The following is a 22,002-nucleotide window of genomic DNA, read 5'->3' as shown; positions in this document are numbered from 1 at the left end:
GGCCTTACAGGCCCCTTCTATGATTCTATGAAAGTACTTCTTCACACAGCACATAATTAAACTAGGAATTTGCCCCCACAAGAAGCAGTGATGGCTGCAAACCTTGACAACTTTATAACGGATTAAACAAATGTACAAAGGAGGATAAGGCTATTAGTGACTATTAAACACAATGGGTATGTTCTACCTCCACTGTTGGGGGAAGTATACGTCTGAACACCAGTTGCTGGGGATTGCAAATGGGCAGAGTGCTGTTGCTTGCGCGCTTCCCATAACAGGCATCTGCTTGACCAATGTGAGAACAGCTTATGGGGTGAAGCCCTTGCAGGTAGATGGTGCCCTTTTCTTCATGCAGCCTTTCCACATACAAGGAATGTTTCAGCAGTAAAATACATTTTTCAGGACTGCTATCTAGGACAGAGTGAATCTTGAGGATTCAGAAGGCAGAATTGTGTTACATCATCAGGACCATGGGAAACATCATGGAGTTGATGCTTCATGAGACAAGACCTGAGCGCTCTTTTTCGTCCATTGTAATAAAGTTGTCAAGTGACGGAGTTTACCCAACAACTGTGTACTTTGATTTCCAACATCTTGCAGAAGAGCTTACAGGAGACTCTTTTGACCCTGCTTTGTAAATTAAATACATTTGCTGGAAAATATATTAAAATGGCAGCTAAATCCCATCTTGTTTACACAAAGCTGGTGATTATGAATAAAAATTTCCAGGTATTTCTTAAATGAAATCTTGAGGAAAAATATTTATGCATTTTAGTTCAATCTAGAAAATATACAGCCATAAATATTAGGAAGAAGCCCATTAGCATTTTATAAATAATAGTTTCTTGGTATTGTGAAAACTGTAACTGTGAGAGGACAAATGGAAAAATACAACAGATCAAAAATATTTATAGATTTGATTACATAATTTTTCTTGTAAAACTTTGCACAGACCAGTATGTGCAATTGGAAACTTCAGTTGGTTACTTGGCTTTTGCTTTTTTGAATTATCTATTTAAAAAATGGTCAAATCTGAATAAAATAGACATTTTCACGATATACATTCTACTCTGTATTTTTTCTAACTCAACAAATAATAATTTGCTTCAGAATAGAAGTAGAAAGCTCCAGAAGAGAAGCAAAAACTCCAGCTGATAAGATCAAGAAATGTTTGATGAGAAATCTTCTCTTCTGCAAACCCAGAATCTTGGAAGTATCTCACGTATTATATTTTAAGGAGAGAGCGTGTTTTCTGAGTATGTGTCAATGCTGAAACCTCATGAACTTCATCAGGACCATATGGTGGTGTTAACATTTATTTATAAACCACTTTTCAGTTCCAAAAGAATATCTAATGAACAGGACAAATATAACAATGCAGTAAAGCAATGAGGGGCAGGCAGCAGGTAAATCAGGATCTACTTAATCCCCAAGGATTTCTGATTCTCAGTTGTTTAACAACAGCACTAACTATCATTCTTTTAGACAAAGGACGTAATGGGGAGGGTCTGGTCTCTAGGGTTTATAAAGTATTGTTGGAAAATTCTATGGGAAGTCTGCTAGGGTTAAAGAGTCAGTGGGAAAAAGATTTGGGGTTAGAATTGGATTTATCTGACTGGATGGCTTTACATACATTTAAATATAAGACTGTTTCAGCCAATCATAAGGAAATTCTGTTAAAAACATTTCATAGATGGTTCAGCTCTCTCATATCTCATCGACATCTCCTTTGTGTAGGAGAGGTTGCACCCGGAAGGGAATGTATTTTCCTCTTTGGTGGACGTGCCCAAAGATCAATTTCTTTTGGATTATGATTTGTGATGAACTCAATAAAATTATGGAAGAAATTCATTTAAGCCCAGAACTGTTTTTATTATGTTTATTCAAGGGTGAAAACAGCACACTGAAATCTAAAAATCTTATTTCCAAATTGTGATTAGCAGCAAGAATATCAGTTTTGCAACACTGGAAATTTCTGGATGATCTGGACATACAGGTCTGGTACAGGAACCAAGTACTGGCCAAATCCTTGCCTGAAAAGGTGCCTCTCTCCTGCAAAGGAACAAACCTGCTGAAGAAACATTCAACTGGTGCTGCAAAAACTTGGAGGCAGGTTTCTAGCATGGCTCTTAGGATATGAGCTGTGTCAAAAACCTGCTTGCTCTATGCTAGGCAGAGAAGGCATGTCTGGGAGCTGAGGGGAAGCCACACACACCCCAGCATGGACAATACTGAGCTAGATGAACCAATGGTCTGACTCTGTATAAGGCACCTTCTTATAATCCTGTTATTGGTTACCATCTTCTGGCCCCAACAGATGGTTTTGCTCCTTGTCGAAATTATTTGTGCAGTCTGAATGGGCTTAACCGTTGAACCGATATTGCAAGCGATAATATCTGGAAGTGATTCAAAACAAACCTATTAGAACATTTCCAGCCTTCCTGCATACTACTCTTGCATTTCTTATACAAGCTGTCACTGGCTTTCTCTCAGTAAAGTCAAGAGTGAAGTGTGCTGCTTTAACTGATTGGCTTTCGCACATGGATTCCACAAACCTCCATTGTTTGCTTTGCTCAAGCAAATAGCACGTGGAATGGTTCACAGTGGGGGGGACAATGTGCAACGTGATCTATGAATGATATTTCCCAGAGGCATACTTCGGTAAATGGCCTGGCTGCTGCTAGATGGTAAATTTGGGAAAAGTATCTGTAATAGCTCCGCACAGGTTAACACGGCTGAGTTACATTGCACCCCTAATGGGAATCCCAGCCTTTCCACTTGAAAGGCAAAAATACTTTGCTAAAGCTGCAGGTGTCGTGAAACACGCTAACAAGACAGGAAACCCCGTTGCACTCATTGGTACTTGCTCCTGACTGAAGAAACAAGCTTCGCTTTTCACAGTAAATTATTATTATCATTGTTATTGTTATTATTGCCTCCTTTATCCAGAGGTCCTAGTTGCTCGGGTTTCTCAATAAAACTTTCCGTCTGACTAGTATAACAGATAGAATCCCACCAGCGCGTTGCCCAACATGGATATACACGGAAGGCAAAACGTCTTCAATTCGTTTGTTTCTTACTACACCATACGACTCCTGTTCTGCCTGTTCCACTGCTGGCCTGTAGGTTGTTCCATATGTACTGCAACGGATAATACCTTTTCAGTCATAGACATCCAGAGCTGGAAGGGGCCTTGAAGGTCAGCTACTCCCAGCTGCTCTTGGGGCAAGGAATCCAGTGCTAGGCTATCCCCCTCCGCAGATGCCTGTCTTTATCCTCTGCGTGAGGACCTCTAGCGAAGGTAAATCTACGGTTAACTGACTCCAAGGTCAAACAGCTCTTGCTGTCAAAATGTTTTTCCGAACGTTCAACAAAAACCTTCCCCAATGATACCCTCTGGCGCAGCAACAGCAGCAAACAAACCTTTGCCTCTTGTGGCAGCCTTCCAGGGATCTGAAATGTGCTCTCGTCTCCACTCTTGTTCTTTTCTTCTGCCCAGTTCCTTCAACCTTTCCTCACGAGGCTTCTTCCCAGACCCATGGCCATGTTTATCACCGCCCTCCTGAACCCATTCGTTTGTCAATAGCCCCCAAAACTGGTTGCAGTACTCCAGTGCAGAATAAAGTGGAACCGTTATTTCTTGTGACTTGGAAGCTATAGGTCTGTCAAAATGGCAATGGACTGCCTTCAAGTTGATCCCGACTTATGGCGACCCTATGAATAGGGTTTTCATGGTAAGTGTCATTCAGAGGGGGTTTCCCATTGCCTCCCTCTGAGGCTAGTCCTCCCCAGCTGGCCCGGGTCTGCTCAGCTTGCCACAGCTGCACAAGCCAGCCCCTTCCTTGTCCACAACTGCCAGCTGGGAGGCAACTGGGCTCCTTGGGACTATGCCACTTGCCCACGGCTGCACAGGTGGCAGGGCATGTAACCCCTGAGCCACTCACTGTGGGGTGATCTTTAGCTGGCCCTTGACACCCAGGAGATACGAGCTGGAATTTGAACTCACAGACTCTGACTCCCAGCCAGGCTCCCCTCCCCACTGTACTAGACCAGCTGTCAATGTAGCCATAAATCACATTTGCCTTTTTTCAAGGCAGGCCACTCTGCAGACTTGCATTCAGCTTGTGATTAATCCAATCAATATAATAACAACTGGGTGGATTGTGGTCCTCGAAGCTGCCTATTGCTTGTAAGCCCTGCCTGTCGCCCTCCTGTCACTTAACCTCTTGAGATCATTGTGCTGGCTGGGGCAGCAGAGAATTTGCAGCCTTTTCTGACCAGGGTGGGCAGATGGGAGAGCTGGACTGAATGGTACATCTTGGGGTGATCTGCAGTAGGGCCTGCTCCCAACTCTTTAACAACAGCAGCAGCAATTGCTTCCTCCTCCCACCCTAAATTATACTGCAGAAATGAAGAATGCTTTAGGTAACCAAGAGCGGAGGGATGTGTGTGGGGGGGGGGAGGGGTGCACGAAAGGACTGCAAGTTCCATTCAGTTCTTTGGTACTCAAAATAAACATCTGGGTTCAAAATCCTTTAATTCTAAGTATCCAGTCTGGTTTATTTATGCAGGATTTATTTGTGAAAATTCAAGACATGTGCATTGTATACTTGACAAGGCACACCAACCGACATGCCCCAACAGCCTCTCCAATTAAGTTTTGGAGATCTGTTTTTAAATTAAACCTGTCCACATAACATATCCTGCAGACTTCAAGCTTGTGGGTTCCACTTTGTGTGTCAATAAAGCCAGTGTGGTGTAGTGGTTTGAGTGTTCGACTACGACCTGTGAGACCAGGATTCAAATCCCCACACAGCGATGAAGCTCACTGGGTGACCTTGGGCCAGTCACTGCCTCTCAGCCTCAGAGGGAGGCAATGGTAAACCCCCTCTGAATACCGCTTACCATGAAAACCCTATTCAGAGGGTCACCATAAGTCGGAATCGATTTGAAGGCAGTCGATTGAGAATGCCAAGATCCACCAACTAGCCTATTACTACAGCCTGGTGCAAAAGTCAAAGAACAAGATGCCTCTGAGCGCCTGGCGAGCCCAGATTTTTGAGTCTAAGAAGGGGGCTGAGCCACCCAGAGGCCCGTTTCCGAGTGGCCTTCAAACCTTCTTTATCTCAGCAGACCCACTGCTGAGGGTTGTACGCCTGTGGTTTTGCTGCTGCCGCTAAACAGTCAAATCCTCGCAGGTTTCCTGCAAATCGCCCAGAGATCTGACTGCTAGCCACGATGGCTGTGTGCGCTGCTACCTCCAGTGTGGGCCCGCGGGCTTCCCTTCGTAGGCATCTGGTTGCCCACTTGCGAGGACGGGCTGGGCGGGGCCTGGTCGAGCGGCCGCGGGGCTCTTCTCAGGGCAGCTCCTCAAGAGATCCCGAAATGCCCGCTGCTCGCTCGCCCTCGCCCGCGGGCCACCAGCTGCTCGGCTCTGTAGGGGCTCCTGCCGGCGTGTCCCGTTTCTCTGTCTTCTCTGAGGGCGCTGCTTGCCGATTCAGAAGCCAAGGAAAAACCCAGTCGCCTCCGCAGCTGCCCTTCGCCCCCGCCTCTGCTTGGCGGCTCTCGGGGACCCAGTAAGCAAGGAAGCCGGCGGCGGCTCCTCTTCTCTTCTCCAGGCCGTCCCTTCCCGCTTCCCGCCTCCGGCCGGGCCCACTGAGGGGAGGCGTGGCTGGACCCGGGGCCTTGCCGGGCGCCTCACGGAGAGCGGACTACAAGTCCCAGCAGGCGCCGGGGCCAAGCCAGGTCCGCGAAGGGAGCTCCGGAAGGCCGCCCAGCGCAGCCCTCTCCGCAGCGGCGATGCCGTCGGCGGGCTGCTACGAGGAGGACGAGGCGGCGTCGATGGGCGAGGGCTCCGGTCCCTTCGGGGGACCCTTCCCTTCGGGGCCGCTGGCGCCGCCCACCTCCGCCTCGGAGCGTCCCCGGCTCTGCGGCTACCTGCAGAAGCTGGCCGGGAAGGGCCCGCTGAGGGGCTTCCGCACGCGCTGGTTCGCCTTCGACGCGCGCAGCTGCGCCCTCTACTACTTCAAGGGCCCGCAGGAGGTGGCGCCCCTCGGCCGCCTCGACATCGCCGGCGCCTCCTTCAGCTACCACCAGCCGGCAGAGCCCCCCGCCTCGGCCGCCGCCGCCTCCTTCGCCTCGGCTGCCGCCTTCTCCGCCGCCTCGTCCTCCTGCTCCTTCTCGGGCGGCGGCAGCGGGGATGGCGAGGGCGCCCTCGGCACCACCTTCGAGATCCACAGCCCCGCCGGCGGCGCCGTCACCGTCCTCAAGGTAAGGCCCCGGGCGCGTCGGCCTCCTGCGCCGAGCGAGGAAGGGCCGAGCGGGGCAGGCCCGTCCCTAAGCCGGCGCCCGCGGGCTCAGGCAGGGATGGGGCCGTCGCGGGCGCCTCTGCCTGCCTTCCTACCGGCGCCGTCGCGAGGGTCCTGGCCCTGAAGCAGCCCCGACTGGCTCTCCTCTCCCCCAGCGGGACTGGCCTCGGGTAGAGACGCCCAGGGCTGGGTTCCGGGTGCGGACCACCCGGTACAGAGGCGAGCTCGGGCGCCTGCGTCGGGTGGCCAAGGGGGCCAGGCGCGCTGGTTGCCCTCGAGGGCACACGGGGCTCTGCCTTGACCTGGCCGGGCGGCTCCCAGGATTGCCGACGGGGTATTTCCCAGCCCCGCCTCAGACCTTTTTGTCTGCGAAGCAGGCGCTCTGTCACTTGAGCTGGAGGCCCTCCGCTTAAGGGAGGGACGCCGCCGGCCTGGGCTCATAGTGCGCCAGGGGTGCAGTCTCCAGGGTCGGGGGGGGGGGCTTAGACCCTTTACCTTTTGGGGAGCAGGGCCCCTATGTCTCCAGCATCCTGTGAGTGTTAGGTCCAAACCCAACACGCAAGTCGCCCTGTCAACCCCAACTCGCTTATTACACCCGGGAAGAGTGCGGAGTTGAGTGCAAATGAACCCAGTATCAGAGATCAAGTAACACGAGACAAAAACCTTTGCAAAGGGGACCCAATACTTACAAGCCGAAGCAGGTCAGCATGGGAACCTCGTTTATTGGTGTTCAAGGGTTTATATAGGCTTACCCCGAAGTTTACAATATCGGGTCCACGTCATAAAATACAAAAGAAGCAATTGCCAACTGCTATAGTTTTGGGGCATATGTAAGGAGGTAAAGGGGTACAGGGGGAAGGACAAGAGTGGAAACATTAAGACTATCTCCCTGACTCTATGTCTGCATACTTCGCATGTCCTTGAGATAAGCACTATGCAGAAACAGACAAAGGCAACTATTGAGGGGAGGCCCAGCTGCAACCGGGCGCCCCCTAAACTAGAGACAGACATGATATTACTTTGCTTACATATCAAAAGAGTTTTACAAGTCAAGGTTTGTGGGGCATCGGAACAGCATTTGACATTTCTATGCAAGGCACATTTGCAACAATAATTGAAGGTTATAAGCATAGACGTGATACAGAAATGCATAGCAGGGAAGTTTCCAGCTTAAACCGGCTTTTATTATGCGAGCCACTGGAATGTAGGTAAGGGTCAGGTCACCAGGAAATAAACCGACATTTTATATCAAAAGTCAAATAAAGGCCACTCTGGTTCTATTTCCCACAATGCCCAAGCTGGTTTGGGTAGGACAAGTGAACTACAGTTTTACAAACACTGAGGTTTCAATTTGACCCTAACAGTCCCCCCTTTCAGCCCTGAGAGACTAACTAGTCTCTCAGGTAGCTGTATTACTTTGTTTGGGTTGCCAAATCGGCCTTAAAGCCATTTCCATGTAAGTCGGTTGCGGTTTTCGGGTAAAGGACAGTGTAAGCTTGCTTAAACAGACCGAGGCCAATTGCATCAGATTAGGAATGCATTGCAAACAACAGCAAACAGAAATCAACAAAGCAAGTACCATAACAATGTAAAATAAAATTTTGTGCCAGTCAGGCCATGCAGAAAACCAGTCAGAAAACCCAGAGAACAAAGAGAAATTCCCAATGCGCTCTACCTCATGATAAATATTACCGATATCGTTAATGTGTTTAATGACGTCAGCTTTGCTGTCCGTAATATGGGTACAACATTCGCTCCCGATTAACGAACAGATCCCCCCGTGAGAGCTTAATAAAAAATCCAGGGCGAGCCGATTTTGCAAAACTACAGTTCTAATTTGTCCTTGTTCATTTGTAAGGTCTGAAAAGGAAATAGCCGAATCATTCATAAAATGTTCAAAAGCTTCAGAAAGTTCTATGAGTTCCTGGTATGTTTTAGCTGCGCCATACATTGGAAAAAACCCTCTCAGCACTGCCTCCCCTGTGCCTCTCTTGTTACGGCGGCGCAGAGTGGGGGAAACCCGAAGCCCTGGCACCACCCTTCCTAAAGTACAGGTCCAAGAGCCTGATGCTGGTAGTTTCCTTATCGCTGAGTGCCAAAAAGCCACCAGAGTCCAGCTGGGGTTTGGTGGTCCACTAAGTCCGTGAGGAAAGGCACCAGATGATGGTCTGCAAAAGTCAGCCGCAACAAATGCTGCCAGATGGATAACCAAGTTAAGCCCTCTGCTCTGTGTGTCCCATTTAAAAATGTCCAATTACCTGGGTTTGTAGAGTAAATCAAGCCGTCACACATCATCCCTCCTGTTGGCTGGCTTCTGCTGCCTACGCAGACTGATCTGGCGATGGGCCCGCTTAGAACCAGCCCCCCTTCTAGTTCCTGTGAGCTGGAATGTGAGGCAAAGGAAAGATATTCTTTCAATGGCAAAGGGGGCCCCAGTCAAGGGGACTCCAGCCTGTCCGTGCGGTGGTGTGTGTGCACAGACATAACAAGTGCCTTTCTTAGGAGCTGTCTCTTCCATTAAGGCAACAAACGTGTTTCCATCCCACCCATCGCCTATTTTAGTATTTCTTTGTTTAAACCCACCCAATGTCTTTGTTTTTTGTGTAGCCTGTGTTACCTGTTTTTGTAAAGGTTTCTGTGCACCTAATTTGTCCTTCAGCCACGCATAACAAGATGGTATACCAATACCCACACAAAACTTCTGTTTTTCTGTTGTCCGGAGCTGAAAAGCAATTCTGTTATCCTGTGTCTGAAAAGTGAGCATGTTATACTCTGCTCTTATGGATTTTACATCTATATTAGGGGGGCAACCATAATTAGGCATAGGGCGATATTGTCTGCACCAAAGCGCGAGTCTGATGGGCCATTCAATTTCCACACGGATACAATGTACTATCCATCTACCTGTATAATTATGTTGCAAAATAACAGCCGCTTTATGACATAAACGTCCCGCAATGTCAGCCTTCACCATCCCTTCCTTTATCTGGTCGACATCATACAGGAAGGGATCTGGACAGTCCTGTGTTTTCGGAATTGTTCGCCCAAAGTCTTTCAGATAATAATAGTCATTGTCACTGCATATTTTCACATTTGGGGGGCAACATAAGGGCCAGGCATGGTGAATCAAAACACCCGCGACCCACAAATAGGCAGACATCCTCCATTCATGTCGGAGCATTCCTGCGTTGCTGTTTACTCGATGTCTGCGTCTTGGAAAGGGAGTTGAGCCGCCTGCCACTGACCGGTTTCTTCGTTCCTCTGCAAACGGATTTTGGGGACCTGGGGAGGTGGAGGTGCCGCTACCACAGCAGGCTTTACGTGGGAATGATGTATCCACGACTTCCGTCCTTCCAGGAAGATGGCTGCTTGTGTAGTTAAAAGGACTTGATGTGGTCCTGTGAATCTTGGCTGCAAAGAATCGCCCCTCACGAATTTCTTTGCCCACACAAAGTCCCCAGGACAGTATGGATGCACTTGGTCCTCAAGGGGCACCGTCTTGGTGGATCCGGCAGCTTTCCACAATTCACGGAGTCTATTCTGCAGAGAAAGATACTGGGATACAGTTATGTGATCCCCCCCCAATAGTGAAACATCCACATTTGGCAATCTCCCCCCTTTTGTCGGAGGCCTGCCATACATTAATTCATACGGTGAGAGCCCTAAGGCCCGGGTAGGGCGGGTACGCAAATGGAAAAGAACGAGAGGGAGTACCTGAGGCCACCTTAAACCTGTTTCCTGAGTATACTTAGCCAATGCAGTCTTAATTTCCCGGTTCTGTCTCTCCGTCGCCCCGGACGATTGTGGATGATAAACAGTGTGGAATAGATGTTTGATTCCCAAACCTTCTTCAACTTTTGTCAAAATCTGCCCTGTGAAATGTGTTCCTCGGTCTGAGTCTATTACCTCTGGAACCCCGAATCGCGGTATTATTTCTTTCAGTAGCAATTTGGCCACCGTTGTGGCGGTGGCATTTGTGGTTGGGAATGCCTCTATCCATGCTGTTAAAGGACATACCATGACCAAAAGATGTTTCTTTCCTTCTGCTTTAGGGAGATCAACAAAGTCAATTTGAATGTGTAAGAATGGTGCAGCGGGGCCCTATTTGGTAAAGTTGGGCCGTTTGCTTGGCAAATGTGACATGCTTTCACTATTGCACCACATACTGGTTGAATTCCGGGAGCATACCAGAAGCGTGTGATCGAATCCACTAGCAGATGTTTACCATAGTGACCCCCGTGGTCGTGGAACCATTTCGCTGCTGTGTGGTACAGAGCTCTGGGAAGGCATGCTCGACCGTCAGGCATAGTCCATAACTGCTGTTTCAGGATCGCCCCTAGCTCAGTCCATCGCTTCAGTTCCTGCGGGGGTATTGAAACAGATACAGGTGGGACAAAAGCAGTGGTTGCCAGCGCCAAAGTTGGCATACTTATAGGAAGCAATGCTGCTTGGCGCGCTGTTTGATCTGCCAGGGCGTTTCCTAATGTCACAGGATCTTGCTCCTTGGTGTGTGCTTTACAATGCACCACTGCTAGCTGTAAAGGTTCAAGAATAGTTTGTAACAACTTTTGTACAAGTTCCAGATGTTGGATTGGTTTGCCCCCCGCAGTAGTAAACCCCCTGTACTTCCACAAATGGATATGACAATGTATGACCCCAAAAGCATACCTGCTATCTGTGAAGATGGTCACCTTTTTACCTGCCGACAACTGGCATGCTCCGGCTAAAGCGTAGATCTCTGCCGCTTGTGCTCCCCATCGTCCCGGGAGCGCTGCTGCCTCTATTACTTCCCATTGTGTTGTTATTGCAAACCCCGTGTATCTTACCCCATCCTGGTAATAAGAACTGCCGTCTGTGAAGAGAAGGACGTCCGATTCCGGTAGCGGTTCATCAGACAGGTCCGGTCTGATCTGCAAGGTGGATTGCAAAACTTGTATGCAGTCATGGTCCGGGAAAGGCGGAGGCAACTCAGGCAGGAGGGTGGCTGGGTTTAACGGCCCGCACCGTTCAAACCGCACATTAGGATCCTCTAACAGCTCTGCTTCCAGTTGTTGCTGTCTCTGCGCTGAAAACACTTGCGTGGTACCTTTTCGCAATAAGGCTGAAAGGGCATGCGAAGTCCAGACAGTAGTGGAATGACCGAGGGTCAATCCTTTTACCTTGGTCAAAAGTAAAGCCGCCGCTGTCAGCGTGCGTGTACATGTGGGAGTCCCGCAAGCCACATTGTCAATTTGCTGTGAATAAAACGCCACTGGAAAGTGACTGGGACCATACAGTTGTGTCAGAACTCCGCTAGCCACCCCCGATCTTGCATGGACAAACAAATGAAAGTGTTTACCATAATTCGGTGGTTTCAGAGACATAGACGTGGCCACACTTTGTTTTAGTAATTCAAACGCCTTTTCATTGTCCCGGCTCCATTGTATCAAATCAGGAGCTTTACTTGCAGTAAGCGCGTGTAGCGGTTTGCTCAATTCTCCACAGGATGGCAGCCACGGTCTGCAAAACCCAATCAGTCCCAGAAACCCTCTTAACTGTCTCTTTGTCTTTGGGAGCGGACAATTCTGTATAGTGGAAACGCGCCCGGGATCCATTTGTCACCCTTCTGGCGTTAGAATGAACCCCAAGTATTTAACCTTCTCTGATAGCCACTGAATTTTCTTCGGGTCGATTTTATGACCCCTTGAGTGCAAGTATAGTAGAAAAGCCTTACCGTCTTCTCGCAGCGCCCCCTGCTGTCCATTCGCAATCAAGATGTCATCAACGTATAAAACAAGAACCGAACCCCCTTTTGGGGTGAACCCCTCGAGATCGTCCCGTAGACACTGGCTAAACACCCCAGGACTATCGCAGTATCCCTGAGGAATTTGGGTCCAAACGAAAGAGCGCTGGTCCCATTCGAACCCGAACAAATGCTGCGAATCTGGATGGAGAGGGATGCTGAAAAAGGCATTTTTTAGATCAATGACGGTAAACCACTTCGCGTCCCATGGGATCTGACTGATGATTGTCACTGGGTCCGGAACAACAGTGTGTAAAGGGATCACATACCTGTTTACCGCCCTCAAGTCCTGACAAAATCTCCACCGGACTGGATCTCCGGGTTTCTTTGGGGGTTTCTTTATAGGTAGAATAGGCGTGTTGCAGGGGGTTCGTTGCGGTCTGATGACTCCTTTTGCAATAAAACCTTCAATTATGGGGCGTATGCCTTCTCTAGCTTCTAATGACAAAGGATACTGGGCAACATTAGGTGGCGGAAGAAACGGCTTTACCTGAATTCTGACGGGGCTTACCAATCGCAGCAGTCCCACATCCGTATCCTCTGTGCCCCATAAGTCAGGCGGCAAGTCAGCGAGATCTTCTGGTAAGCTGTGACCTAAATGTTTGTGTTTAACTGTGGTCCCCACAGGCACCCCCAATACACTCATCAACAAACCCACCCCATCAGGGGTGCAGGTTAAGGTAGCTCCAGTTTACATAACATATCACGGCCCATTAGAGAAATAGGGCATGAAGCAGAATAAAGAAAAACATGGTTAAACATTTTATCATTGTATTTTACTTGCAATGGTAACGTTATGCACATAGGTGTGGGGTTTCCGTCTACCCCCATTGTCATTTTCACTTCTTTACTTAACCAACTACCAGATGCAACATTTATCAGGGAGTATGTGGCTCCAGTATCCACCAGAAAAGTCACCATCTGCCCCTGCACGTTTAAGGACAGTCTGGGTTCTTGGATTGGGAGAGAGAGAGAGAGAAAGAAACCTGCCAGAGACATAAGATTCATTAGCCCCGCTCCCAGCCCCTCCCTATCCACATTTAGTCATTGCTGGTTCACTGGGCGTCCGCCGTACTGGTCCCATGAAGCCGGTGTCTGTTGAGTGGCAGGTGGAAGTGGGGGCGGAAAATCTGCGTTTGTGCCTGTAAAATCTGGGTAAGAAGGGTTGTTAGGGGTGTACTGCACGTTCCCTGTCCTCCACGGACAGTCTTTCTTGAAATGAGAATAATCACCACATTGAAAACAAGCCCTATCGCCCTGCCACGAATGCCTCATCTGTCCCCTTCCTCTCTGGTCTCCGGCTCTCGGCCCCCTGGGAAAACCTCTTCCTCTGCCTCGAAATCCTCTATTTGATGGCTGGCCTCTTATTGCAAGAGCCGGCATTTCAAAATCCTCCTCCTTCTCCTTCTTTCTACTTTTCTCCTTGTCTTTGTCCCACACAAAATCCGCTACCTCCAAAATCACAGTCACAGCCTCCCCCCCCCCCCATCCGGGTCTGAAATTTAGAAAATAATTCTCACCGCTGGCTGCGCTTGATGAACAAAATTGGCAATGAGGGTTGGATGATCCAGCACGTTTTCTGGGTTCAAATTGGTATAACTACGTGCTCCCTCTAACAGGCGCGACCAGAATTTTCTGGGAGGTTCGCTGGCTTCTTGTTTGATCGCCATAAATTTAGCTTGGTTGGGGGGTTTCTGTGACATTCGCTCCAAGTGTGTCAAAATCCTATCCCTATCAGTCTGCAGCTGTGCGTGGCGAGGCTGCGTACAGTCTCCCGCTGCCCAAGCTGCAGCCGTTTGCGCTCGGTCCGACCAAGCTCTATTTGTTGCCGCCTCCGCAGCCCACGCAGTCTCCATTGTCCACAACCTGCTACGTTCTTCACCTGTCAGTACCCTTCTCAACAAATGTTCCACATCCGAGTATGTCGGATTGTGGCTTTCAAACAACCTGCCTAACAGTTCTCTAATTCTCCTTGGCTGTTCCCCGAAAGTTCCAGCCATTCTACTCCATTCTTTTAAATCCCATTCCAACCAACTCTTTAATTCAACCACCTCAGTACGCTGGATACCCCCGTGGCCATCCACGTACGGCTGATCATGTACAAGCAAAGGCATCTCCAACGCTTCTGCCTCTTTTCTTTTCTTTTTTTCGCCTGCGCGTGTCCATGCCCCCTGAGGCCCCCTTCTCTTTCCCCTTTTCATCTGTGTCATCATCTGACACAAATGAAAGGGCCCCTTCCTCCGGATTGGGATCTCCACCCCCGGGAGCTGGGAGCGGATCCGGAGCAGAGGGTATTATAGAGTGATTCAAGACCGTTCTTTTGCTTGACGTGTCGTCATTAAAATAATGAGGAGGGGGTTCCTCAATGGACAAAGTTCTCACTGCCATCAAAGTAAGACTATCCCATTTTTGCGACCCTATTTTCCATAGGAGCCAAAATTCCAATTGATCCGGGTGGGTATCCCCAATCCGCCTCCGCACTCCCAGAAGCGGAGCGGTTTCAAAGGACCCACCCCTCAGCCACCGTTCACCCGGCACCGACACTGCAGTCATCCGCGGCCACTCCTCCTCACAGAGCTCTATCATCTTTTTCTTTTTCAGGCCTCTCCTTCGCACAGGCAATTCCTCCTCTTGCCACAGCATACACATAATTCCCAAAGGGCTGTCCTTTACCGGCACACTCCCTTTATTTCCCATGACGTCTGATAATGGGTTTTTCCTCAACTGTGCTTTATCCCCAAAGTGTCAAAGCCGCCCGCTTTTATTGATAACCGAGAAAATTCTCTCGTGGCGCCTGTTATCAAATTAAGGGGTGCAATGGCAAAAAGGGGGTCCGCACAAGGGATCCCAGACGAGCCCCCAATTGTTAGGTCCAAACCCAACACGCAAGTCGCCCTGTCAACCCCAACTCGCTTATTACACCCGGGAAGAGTGCGGAGTTGAGTGCAAATGAACCCACTATCAGAGATCAAGTAACACGAGACAAAAACCTTTGCAAAGGGGACCCAATACTTACAAGCCGAAGCAGGTCAGCATGGGAACCTCGTTTATTGGTGTTCAAGGGTTTATATAGGCTTACCCCGAAGTTTACAATATCGGGTCCACGTCATAAAATACAAAAGAAGCAATTGCCAACTGCTATAGTTTTGGGGCATATGTAAGGAGGTAAAGGGGTACAGGGGGAAGGACAAGAGTGGAAACATTAAGACTATCTCCCTGACTCTATGTCTGCATACTTCGCATGTCCTTGAGATAAGCACTATGCAGAAACAGACAAAGGCAACTATTGAGGGGAGGCCCAGCTGCAACCGGGCGCCCCCTAAACTAGAGACAGACATGATATTACTTTGCTTACATATCAAAAGAGTTTTACAAGTCAAGGTTTGTGGGGCATCGGAACAGCATTTGACATTTCTATGCAAGGCACATTTGCAACAATAATTGAAGGTTATAAGCATAGACGTGATACAGAAATGCATAGTAGGGAAGTTTCCAGCTTAAACCGGCTTTTACTATGCGAGCCACTGGAATGTAGGTAAGGGTCAGGTCACCAGGAAATAAACCGACATTTTATATCAAAAGTCAAATAAAGGCCACTCTGGTTCTATTTCCCACAATGCCCAAGCTGGTTTGGGTAGGACAAGTGAACTACAGTTTTACAAACACTGAGGTTTCAATTTGACCCTAACATGAGCCAGTCAGCATAAAAGGGGAGCTTGTTAGCCATTGAGAAGAGTCTTCTAACATGCTTCCTCCAAGTTAGATTACTGCAATGCACTCTATGTGAGGCTGCCTTTGAAGATGGTTCGGAAACTGGAGCTTGTGCAAAATGCAGCGGCCAGATTGGTAACAGGGACCAAACGGTCCGAACATATAAAACCAATTCTGGCCCACTTGCATGGGCTGCTTGTATGTTTCCGAGCTCAATTCAAGGTGCTGGTTTTGACCTATAAAGCCTTACACGGCTTGGGACCACAATACCTGATGGAACGCCTCTCCCAGTACGAACCCACCCGTACACTACGCTCAACGTCTAAGGCCCTCCTCCAGGTGCCTCCTCTGGGTGCCTACTCCGAGGGAAGCTCGGAGGGTGGCAACAAGGGAGAGGGTCTTCTCGGTGGCCCCCAAATTATGGAATGATCTCCATGACGAGGTTTGCCTGGCGCCATCACTGTTATCTTTTTGGTGCAAGGTCAACACTTTCCTCTTCTCCCAGTCATTTTAGCATGTGTTTTTTAAAATTGTTTTAAATTTTTTAAATTGTGTTTTAAATTTGTATGTTTGTTTTTGATGTTTTTAGCTGCTGTAAACTGCCCAGAGAGCTTCGGCTATGGGGCGGTATACAAATACAATAAATAAATAAATAAATTCCTTGACCTTTCCTGCCAATCTGAGTGAAAGGAGGTGAGGCAGCCACTGAGAAGACTCTTCTCAGCACCCAACACTTCCCTTTCATGCTTATTGGCTCCTAGGGATGTCTGTTATGGGAGAAGGCATTAACAAGGATTTCATTCCCAGCTCAGCAGCAAAAAAAGGGGAGGGGGCATCACTGTGTCTGACATGAAGGGACCCTGCACTTCTGAATTTGCCACTATACTTCTGAGTGCAGTCCTTCCTCAGGAAGCCTTGCCCATCTGGACGCAGCCTGAGAGGGAGAGGCAGCTGGAGGATTTGATTTGGTTGCTTTGCCTGCCCGTGGGTTAATGTACCCAAGAGGATGCCTTTTTTACATAAGTTGGGGTTAACTAATCTGAAATGCCTGCCCCTGTTTCCCTTGTTCAATAACTGCTGCTTCCATTCACCCCAGCATTAAAGGTGGAGGGCAGGAAAATCCGTTGCATATCTTTAGGTGCCCATTGGGCGTGGCTAAACTGTATTAGCAGGCAATTTACCTAGGCCAGATTATCTTCTGTCATTGTGGGCAGTGCCAACAGAGCTGCTGGCACTGGGCTGGGAGGTGGCAAAGACCACAGGGCACCTTTGTCAGTGTCTACTGGAAGCGGCCTCCTGGGCATCTTTTAAGATGGCCAGTGGGGTAAGCCGAGAAATCATCAGTTGGTGTTGAAGAGAGAACTGGAATAACATACTTCTGGGTTTGTTACAAGGCAACAAAAGCCAAGGTGGAACAGTGAAGTTGTAGTGCAAAGCTAGATCTTTTACTCTGCAGTCCAGAATTATTTCTTCAGCTGAGTAGCCTAGCCCCACACGCTAATAAAATAGTCGGCGCTATCTGTGCCTAAAGCACTTACATGGCCAAATGCCATGTGTAATTGCAATAGTAACGGCGGCCAAGCAGAAACTGCAATTTGCAAGCAATACTTTAAAAGCAAATGTTCCTCTTATTAACCTGTTCTAAGAGAGAGATGTTCTTCTGTGCTAAGTTTCTGTAAGCAACTTTCTGTTGAAGGTGTTAAGATATGTTTATAGGATTCCCCTTGCTCTCTTTTCAAATCATTCTGAGAATTCTAGCATCTTGCTCAGTAGGCTTTTGGTTGGGGCGGAGGTCTGGGTGCAGCAGGAAGGGAAATGTGGCATCTTAGCTGGCAGCAGCCCTTTGCACACTTACTCAGGAGTAAATCCTGGTGAACTTTGTGGAATTTCTTTCTGAGGAACATGCATATATAGTTGGGCTATAAAATGACTAATTGTTCTTGTAGGCAATGGCCTGCACCACAACAGCAAGAGTGTGTGTGTGAGAACCCACCCAGGCTGCATCTGTTTCTTCCAGTGAGGCAGGCAAACTGCATTTGGATGTTGCTTTGACCTCTGAAAGCAAGGGGGAAATCTTTCCTTGTTCAAGCTGTGTGTATCTTAGTGCAGTAATTTTGCAGTATCAGGTGGCAGCTGGGTTTAGGCTTTTGTGGCAAAATAATAAGATGGAACTCCTCCTTGGTTGGTCCTTTTGGTTGGGGCTCTCCTTCCCTTTTTGCTCTGATGTGGTTGAATTGGCTGAGCCACCTTCTGGGATTTGTTACATTTATTTTTTAATGTGAATTCTTTGTTATTATTTAACTGCATTTGGGCTATCATAATTGCATTTTAATATGTTGAGATAAGCCTTATGCGTTCACATGCAGCCGCTTCACTCCTCTTTTCACATGAGCTAGGAAACAAGCCATAGTTTTCCATTTTGTCCAAACTGGGAAACTATGGTTAACAGCTTTGGAATAAGCCAATATATGAAGCCAGCTTCAAACCGTGGCTTCATGTTCTGAAGCTGTTAACCATAGTAATAATCTCCTTTATCTTGCAAAAACTCCAATGGTGGCTGAGCGGGAAGAATATCTCGGACCATCCAAGAATCTTGTCCTATCTAATACAGTGGGTCTTAGGGGCTGGGTGTGGAGAGGGTTCCTGAAGCCTTGATGCCAAATGTTTAGTGCAGCCACTGATGTTTCTAAACATTTCTTTGTGGATTAAATGGAGCCCCTTCTTGAATTTGTGCTTTACATTTCAATCTTACTGGATTTATTCTTTCAAGGAAAACTGTGTACAAGAGCAGGGCAATCTTTTCAAGGAAGAAAGTCAGAATGAGTGTAGGCTTCTTTGTGCTCACATGCGTCAATATTCCTAAACTTGTTGCTTATTCACAGTTGATGAATATATCATGGGATGCACTCTGTCATTCATTATAAGCTTATAGGAACAGTAAGAAGTCACTTAGGAGTATTAAATGATGTGTCATTTTATGATTTCTCTCATTAAGAAGAAATAGGGTTGCTTTAATAGTGAGAAGTGATGTAGCAAAAGCAATTAGGAGCTACAACGCAAGGTCTGAGCGAGTTATATCAATGAGATTAAATGGGAAACCTATCAACATAACCATCATCCAAGTCTATGCTCCGACATCAAATGCAGAAGAAGAGGAATTGGAGAGATTTTACGCAGAAGTACAGGAAGAAATTGATCACACACCAAAACAAGATGTGCTGATAATCATGGGGGATTGGAATGCAAAAGTAGGGAATAGAGAAGAATTAGGAATTGTGGGGAAATGGGGCCTAGGAGACAGAAACGAAGCAGGAGAAAGACTTATTGAATTCTGTGAAGCCAATAATTTGTTTCTTGCAAACACATTTTTTGAGCAACCAAAAAGACGTCTGTGCACATGGACATCACCAAATGGTCAATATAGGAATCAAATTGATTATATAATTGGTAGCAGAAGGTGGAGAAGTTCCATACTTTCTGCGAAAACAAGACCAGGAGCAGACTGTGGTACAGATCATGAACTGGTCGTATCGAAAATCAGAGTAAAGCTAAAGAAGAAGAACAAAGCACTCATAATGCCAAAATACAATTTAAATAACATCCCAGAAGCATATGAAGATCAAATAAGGAACAGGTTTGAGGCTTTAAACTTAGTTGACAGAGAACCAGAAGAACTATGGAATGAAGACAGAGACGTTATCAGAGAAGAATGCAAAAAGACAATACCTCTAGTTAAAAAGAGAGAAAGACCTCAGTGGATGACTGAAGAAACTCTTAAAATGGTTAAAGAGAGAAGGAAAGCAAAAACAGAAGCAAAAGGAGATGGAAACACCGTCAGAACCCTAAATGCAACAATGCAGCGACTAGTACGTAGGGACAAAGAACTATTACATTAGTTACTGTATAGAAATAGAAGAGGACAACAAAAAGGGTAGAACAAGAGCCCTGCTCCAAAAGATTAGAGAAATGAAAGGGAAATTTAAACCAAGAGGAGGGATGTTGAATAATCAACAGGAGAACACACTGACTGACCGAGATGAAATAAAAGGAAGATGGAAGCAATACAATGAAGAACTCTACAAAAGAGATGCCAGGATGACAGATTCATTCATGGAGGAACCATATGATGAAGAACCAGAAATTTTAGAATGTGAGATGAAAGCTGCTCTCAAAATACTGGGAAGAAACAAATCACCAGGAATAGATGGCATACCAATAGATTTGCTACAAGCTACTGAATCTGTCCAAATTTTGACAAAAATCTGTCAAGAAATATGGAAAACTAAACAATGGCCCACAGACTGCAAGCATTCCATATACATCCCAATTCCAAAGAAAGGGGATCCCAGAGAATGCAGTAATTATCGAACTATTGCCTTAATATCCCATGCAAGTAAAGTAATGCTCAAGATTCTACAACAAAGGCTCTTACCATATATGGAGCGAGAGATGCCAGATGTCCAAGCTGGATTTAGAAAGGGAAGAGGCACCAGAGATCACATTACAAACATACGTTGGATAATGGAACGGACCAAGGAATTTCAGAAGAAAATCACCCTGTGCTTTATAGATTACAGCAAGGCCTTTGACTGTGCAGATCATGAAAAACTATGGAATGCTTTAAAAGAAAAGGGGGTGCCACAGCATCTGATTGTCCTGATGCGCAACGTGTACTCTGCACAAGAGGCTACTGTAAGGACGGAATATGGAGAAACTGACCGGTTCCCCATCGGAAAGGGTGTGAGACAGGGGTGTATTTTATCACCCTATTTATTTAATCTATACGCAGAACATATCATACGGAAAGCAGGATTGGACCAAGAAGTAGGAGGTGTGAAAATTGGAGGGAGAAATATCAATAATTTAAGATATGCAGATGATACCATACTACTAGCAGAAACCAGTAATGATTTGAAACGAATGCTGATGAAAGTTAAAGAGGAAAACATGAAAGCAGGACTGCAGCTGAACATCAAGAAGACTAAAGTAATAACAGAAGATTTATGTAACTTTACAGTTGACAATGAGGACATTGAACTTGCCAGGGATTATCAATACCTCGGCACAATCATTAACCAAAATGGAGACAATAGTCAAGAAATCAGAAGAAGGCTAGGACTGGGGAGGGCAGCTGTGAGAGAACTAGAAAAGGTCCTCAAATGTAAAGATGTATCACTGAACACTAAAGTCAGGATCATTCAGACTATGGTATTTCCGATCTCTATGTATGGATGTGAAAGTTGGACAGTGAAAAAAGCGGATAAGAGAAAAATCAACTCATTTGAAATGTGGTGTTGGAGAAGAGCTTTGCGGATACCATGGACTGCAAAAAAGACAAATAATTGGGTGTTAGAACAAATTAAACCAGAACTATCACTAGAAGCTGAAATGATGAAACTGAGGTTATCATACTTTGGACACATAATGAGAAGACATGATTCACTAGAAAAGATAATAATGCTTGGAAAAACAGAAGGAAGTAGAAAAAGAGGAAGGCCAAACAAGAGATGGACTGATTCCATGAAGGAAGCCACAGACCTGAACTCACAAGATCTGAACAGGGTGGTTTGTGACAGATGCTCTTGGAGGTCACTGATTCATAGGGTCGCCATAAGTCGAAGTCGACTTGGAGGCACATAACAACACTCAAGTCACCACTTTACAGCTTGCAGGTGTATTGCGGTTTTGTAATGCAACTCCAGGCCTGCACTACTGCTGCAATGTGGCTTCTGAGTCTGACTGTATTGGGACCCTTTTCATTCAGGCAGCTTCCTGTTTTGAGGTCAGATACGGATGTTAAGTGTGCAAAATGCTTCTGCCACATCTGTGATGTAAATAGTGATGGGATCATAGCTATGCTGTAATGCTTACTGAACCTTATTGGGTTGAAGGTAGAGGTTATGAAAGCCATAGGAAAACTGCAAAGTGGTTTAAGTTGTACACTTGAATCCTAGGACATGAACCCACAGGCTCTTATTACCTACAGAAAGTGGAGGTGACCTTGCTAGATAAAGCAGTGACTGACAAAGTGCTCAGTAAGAATTTTTCACAACAGCAAGCTTCAATTGCAGTGTCCTTGAGTTGGTGGGAGTTTTTCTCAAGCAAATGTTGTGCACCCCAATCCTATACATGTTTACTTGGATTTAAACCATACTGAACTTCAATCCTGTTATGCTTACCTCAGAATAAGTCACATGGGTC

At 46.9% G+C, this 22,002-nt stretch overlaps 1 protein-coding gene across 2 annotated transcripts in view; it reads left to right on the top strand.

Annotated features, from left to right (window-relative positions):
* The first annotated feature begins 5,365 nt into the window (after positions 1 to 5,365).
* Positions 5,366 to 22,002, top strand: part of TBC1D2B (TBC1 domain family member 2B) — a 55,931-nt gene continuing 39,294 nt past the window's right edge. Inside the window, exon 1 of one of the 2 annotated variants that reach the window (XM_061596025.1) lies at positions 5,366 to 6,270. In XM_061596025.1, the coding sequence (XP_061452009.1) occupies positions 5,800 to 6,270 (471 nt within the window). In that variant the 5' untranslated portion in view covers positions 5,366 to 5,799. The remainder of the gene's footprint in view (positions 6,271 to 22,002) is intronic. The other variant, XM_061596024.1, reaches the window with a different exon arrangement.

The sequence above is a fragment of the Rhineura floridana genome, chromosome 14, assembly GCF_030035675.1.
Source record: "Rhineura floridana isolate rRhiFlo1 chromosome 14, rRhiFlo1.hap2, whole genome shotgun sequence".
Lineage (NCBI taxonomy): Eukaryota > Metazoa > Chordata > Lepidosauria > Squamata > Rhineuridae > Rhineura > Rhineura floridana.
The sequence above is the reverse complement of the archived record's forward strand: the minus strand, read 5'-3'. Positions and strand labels throughout refer to the sequence as shown.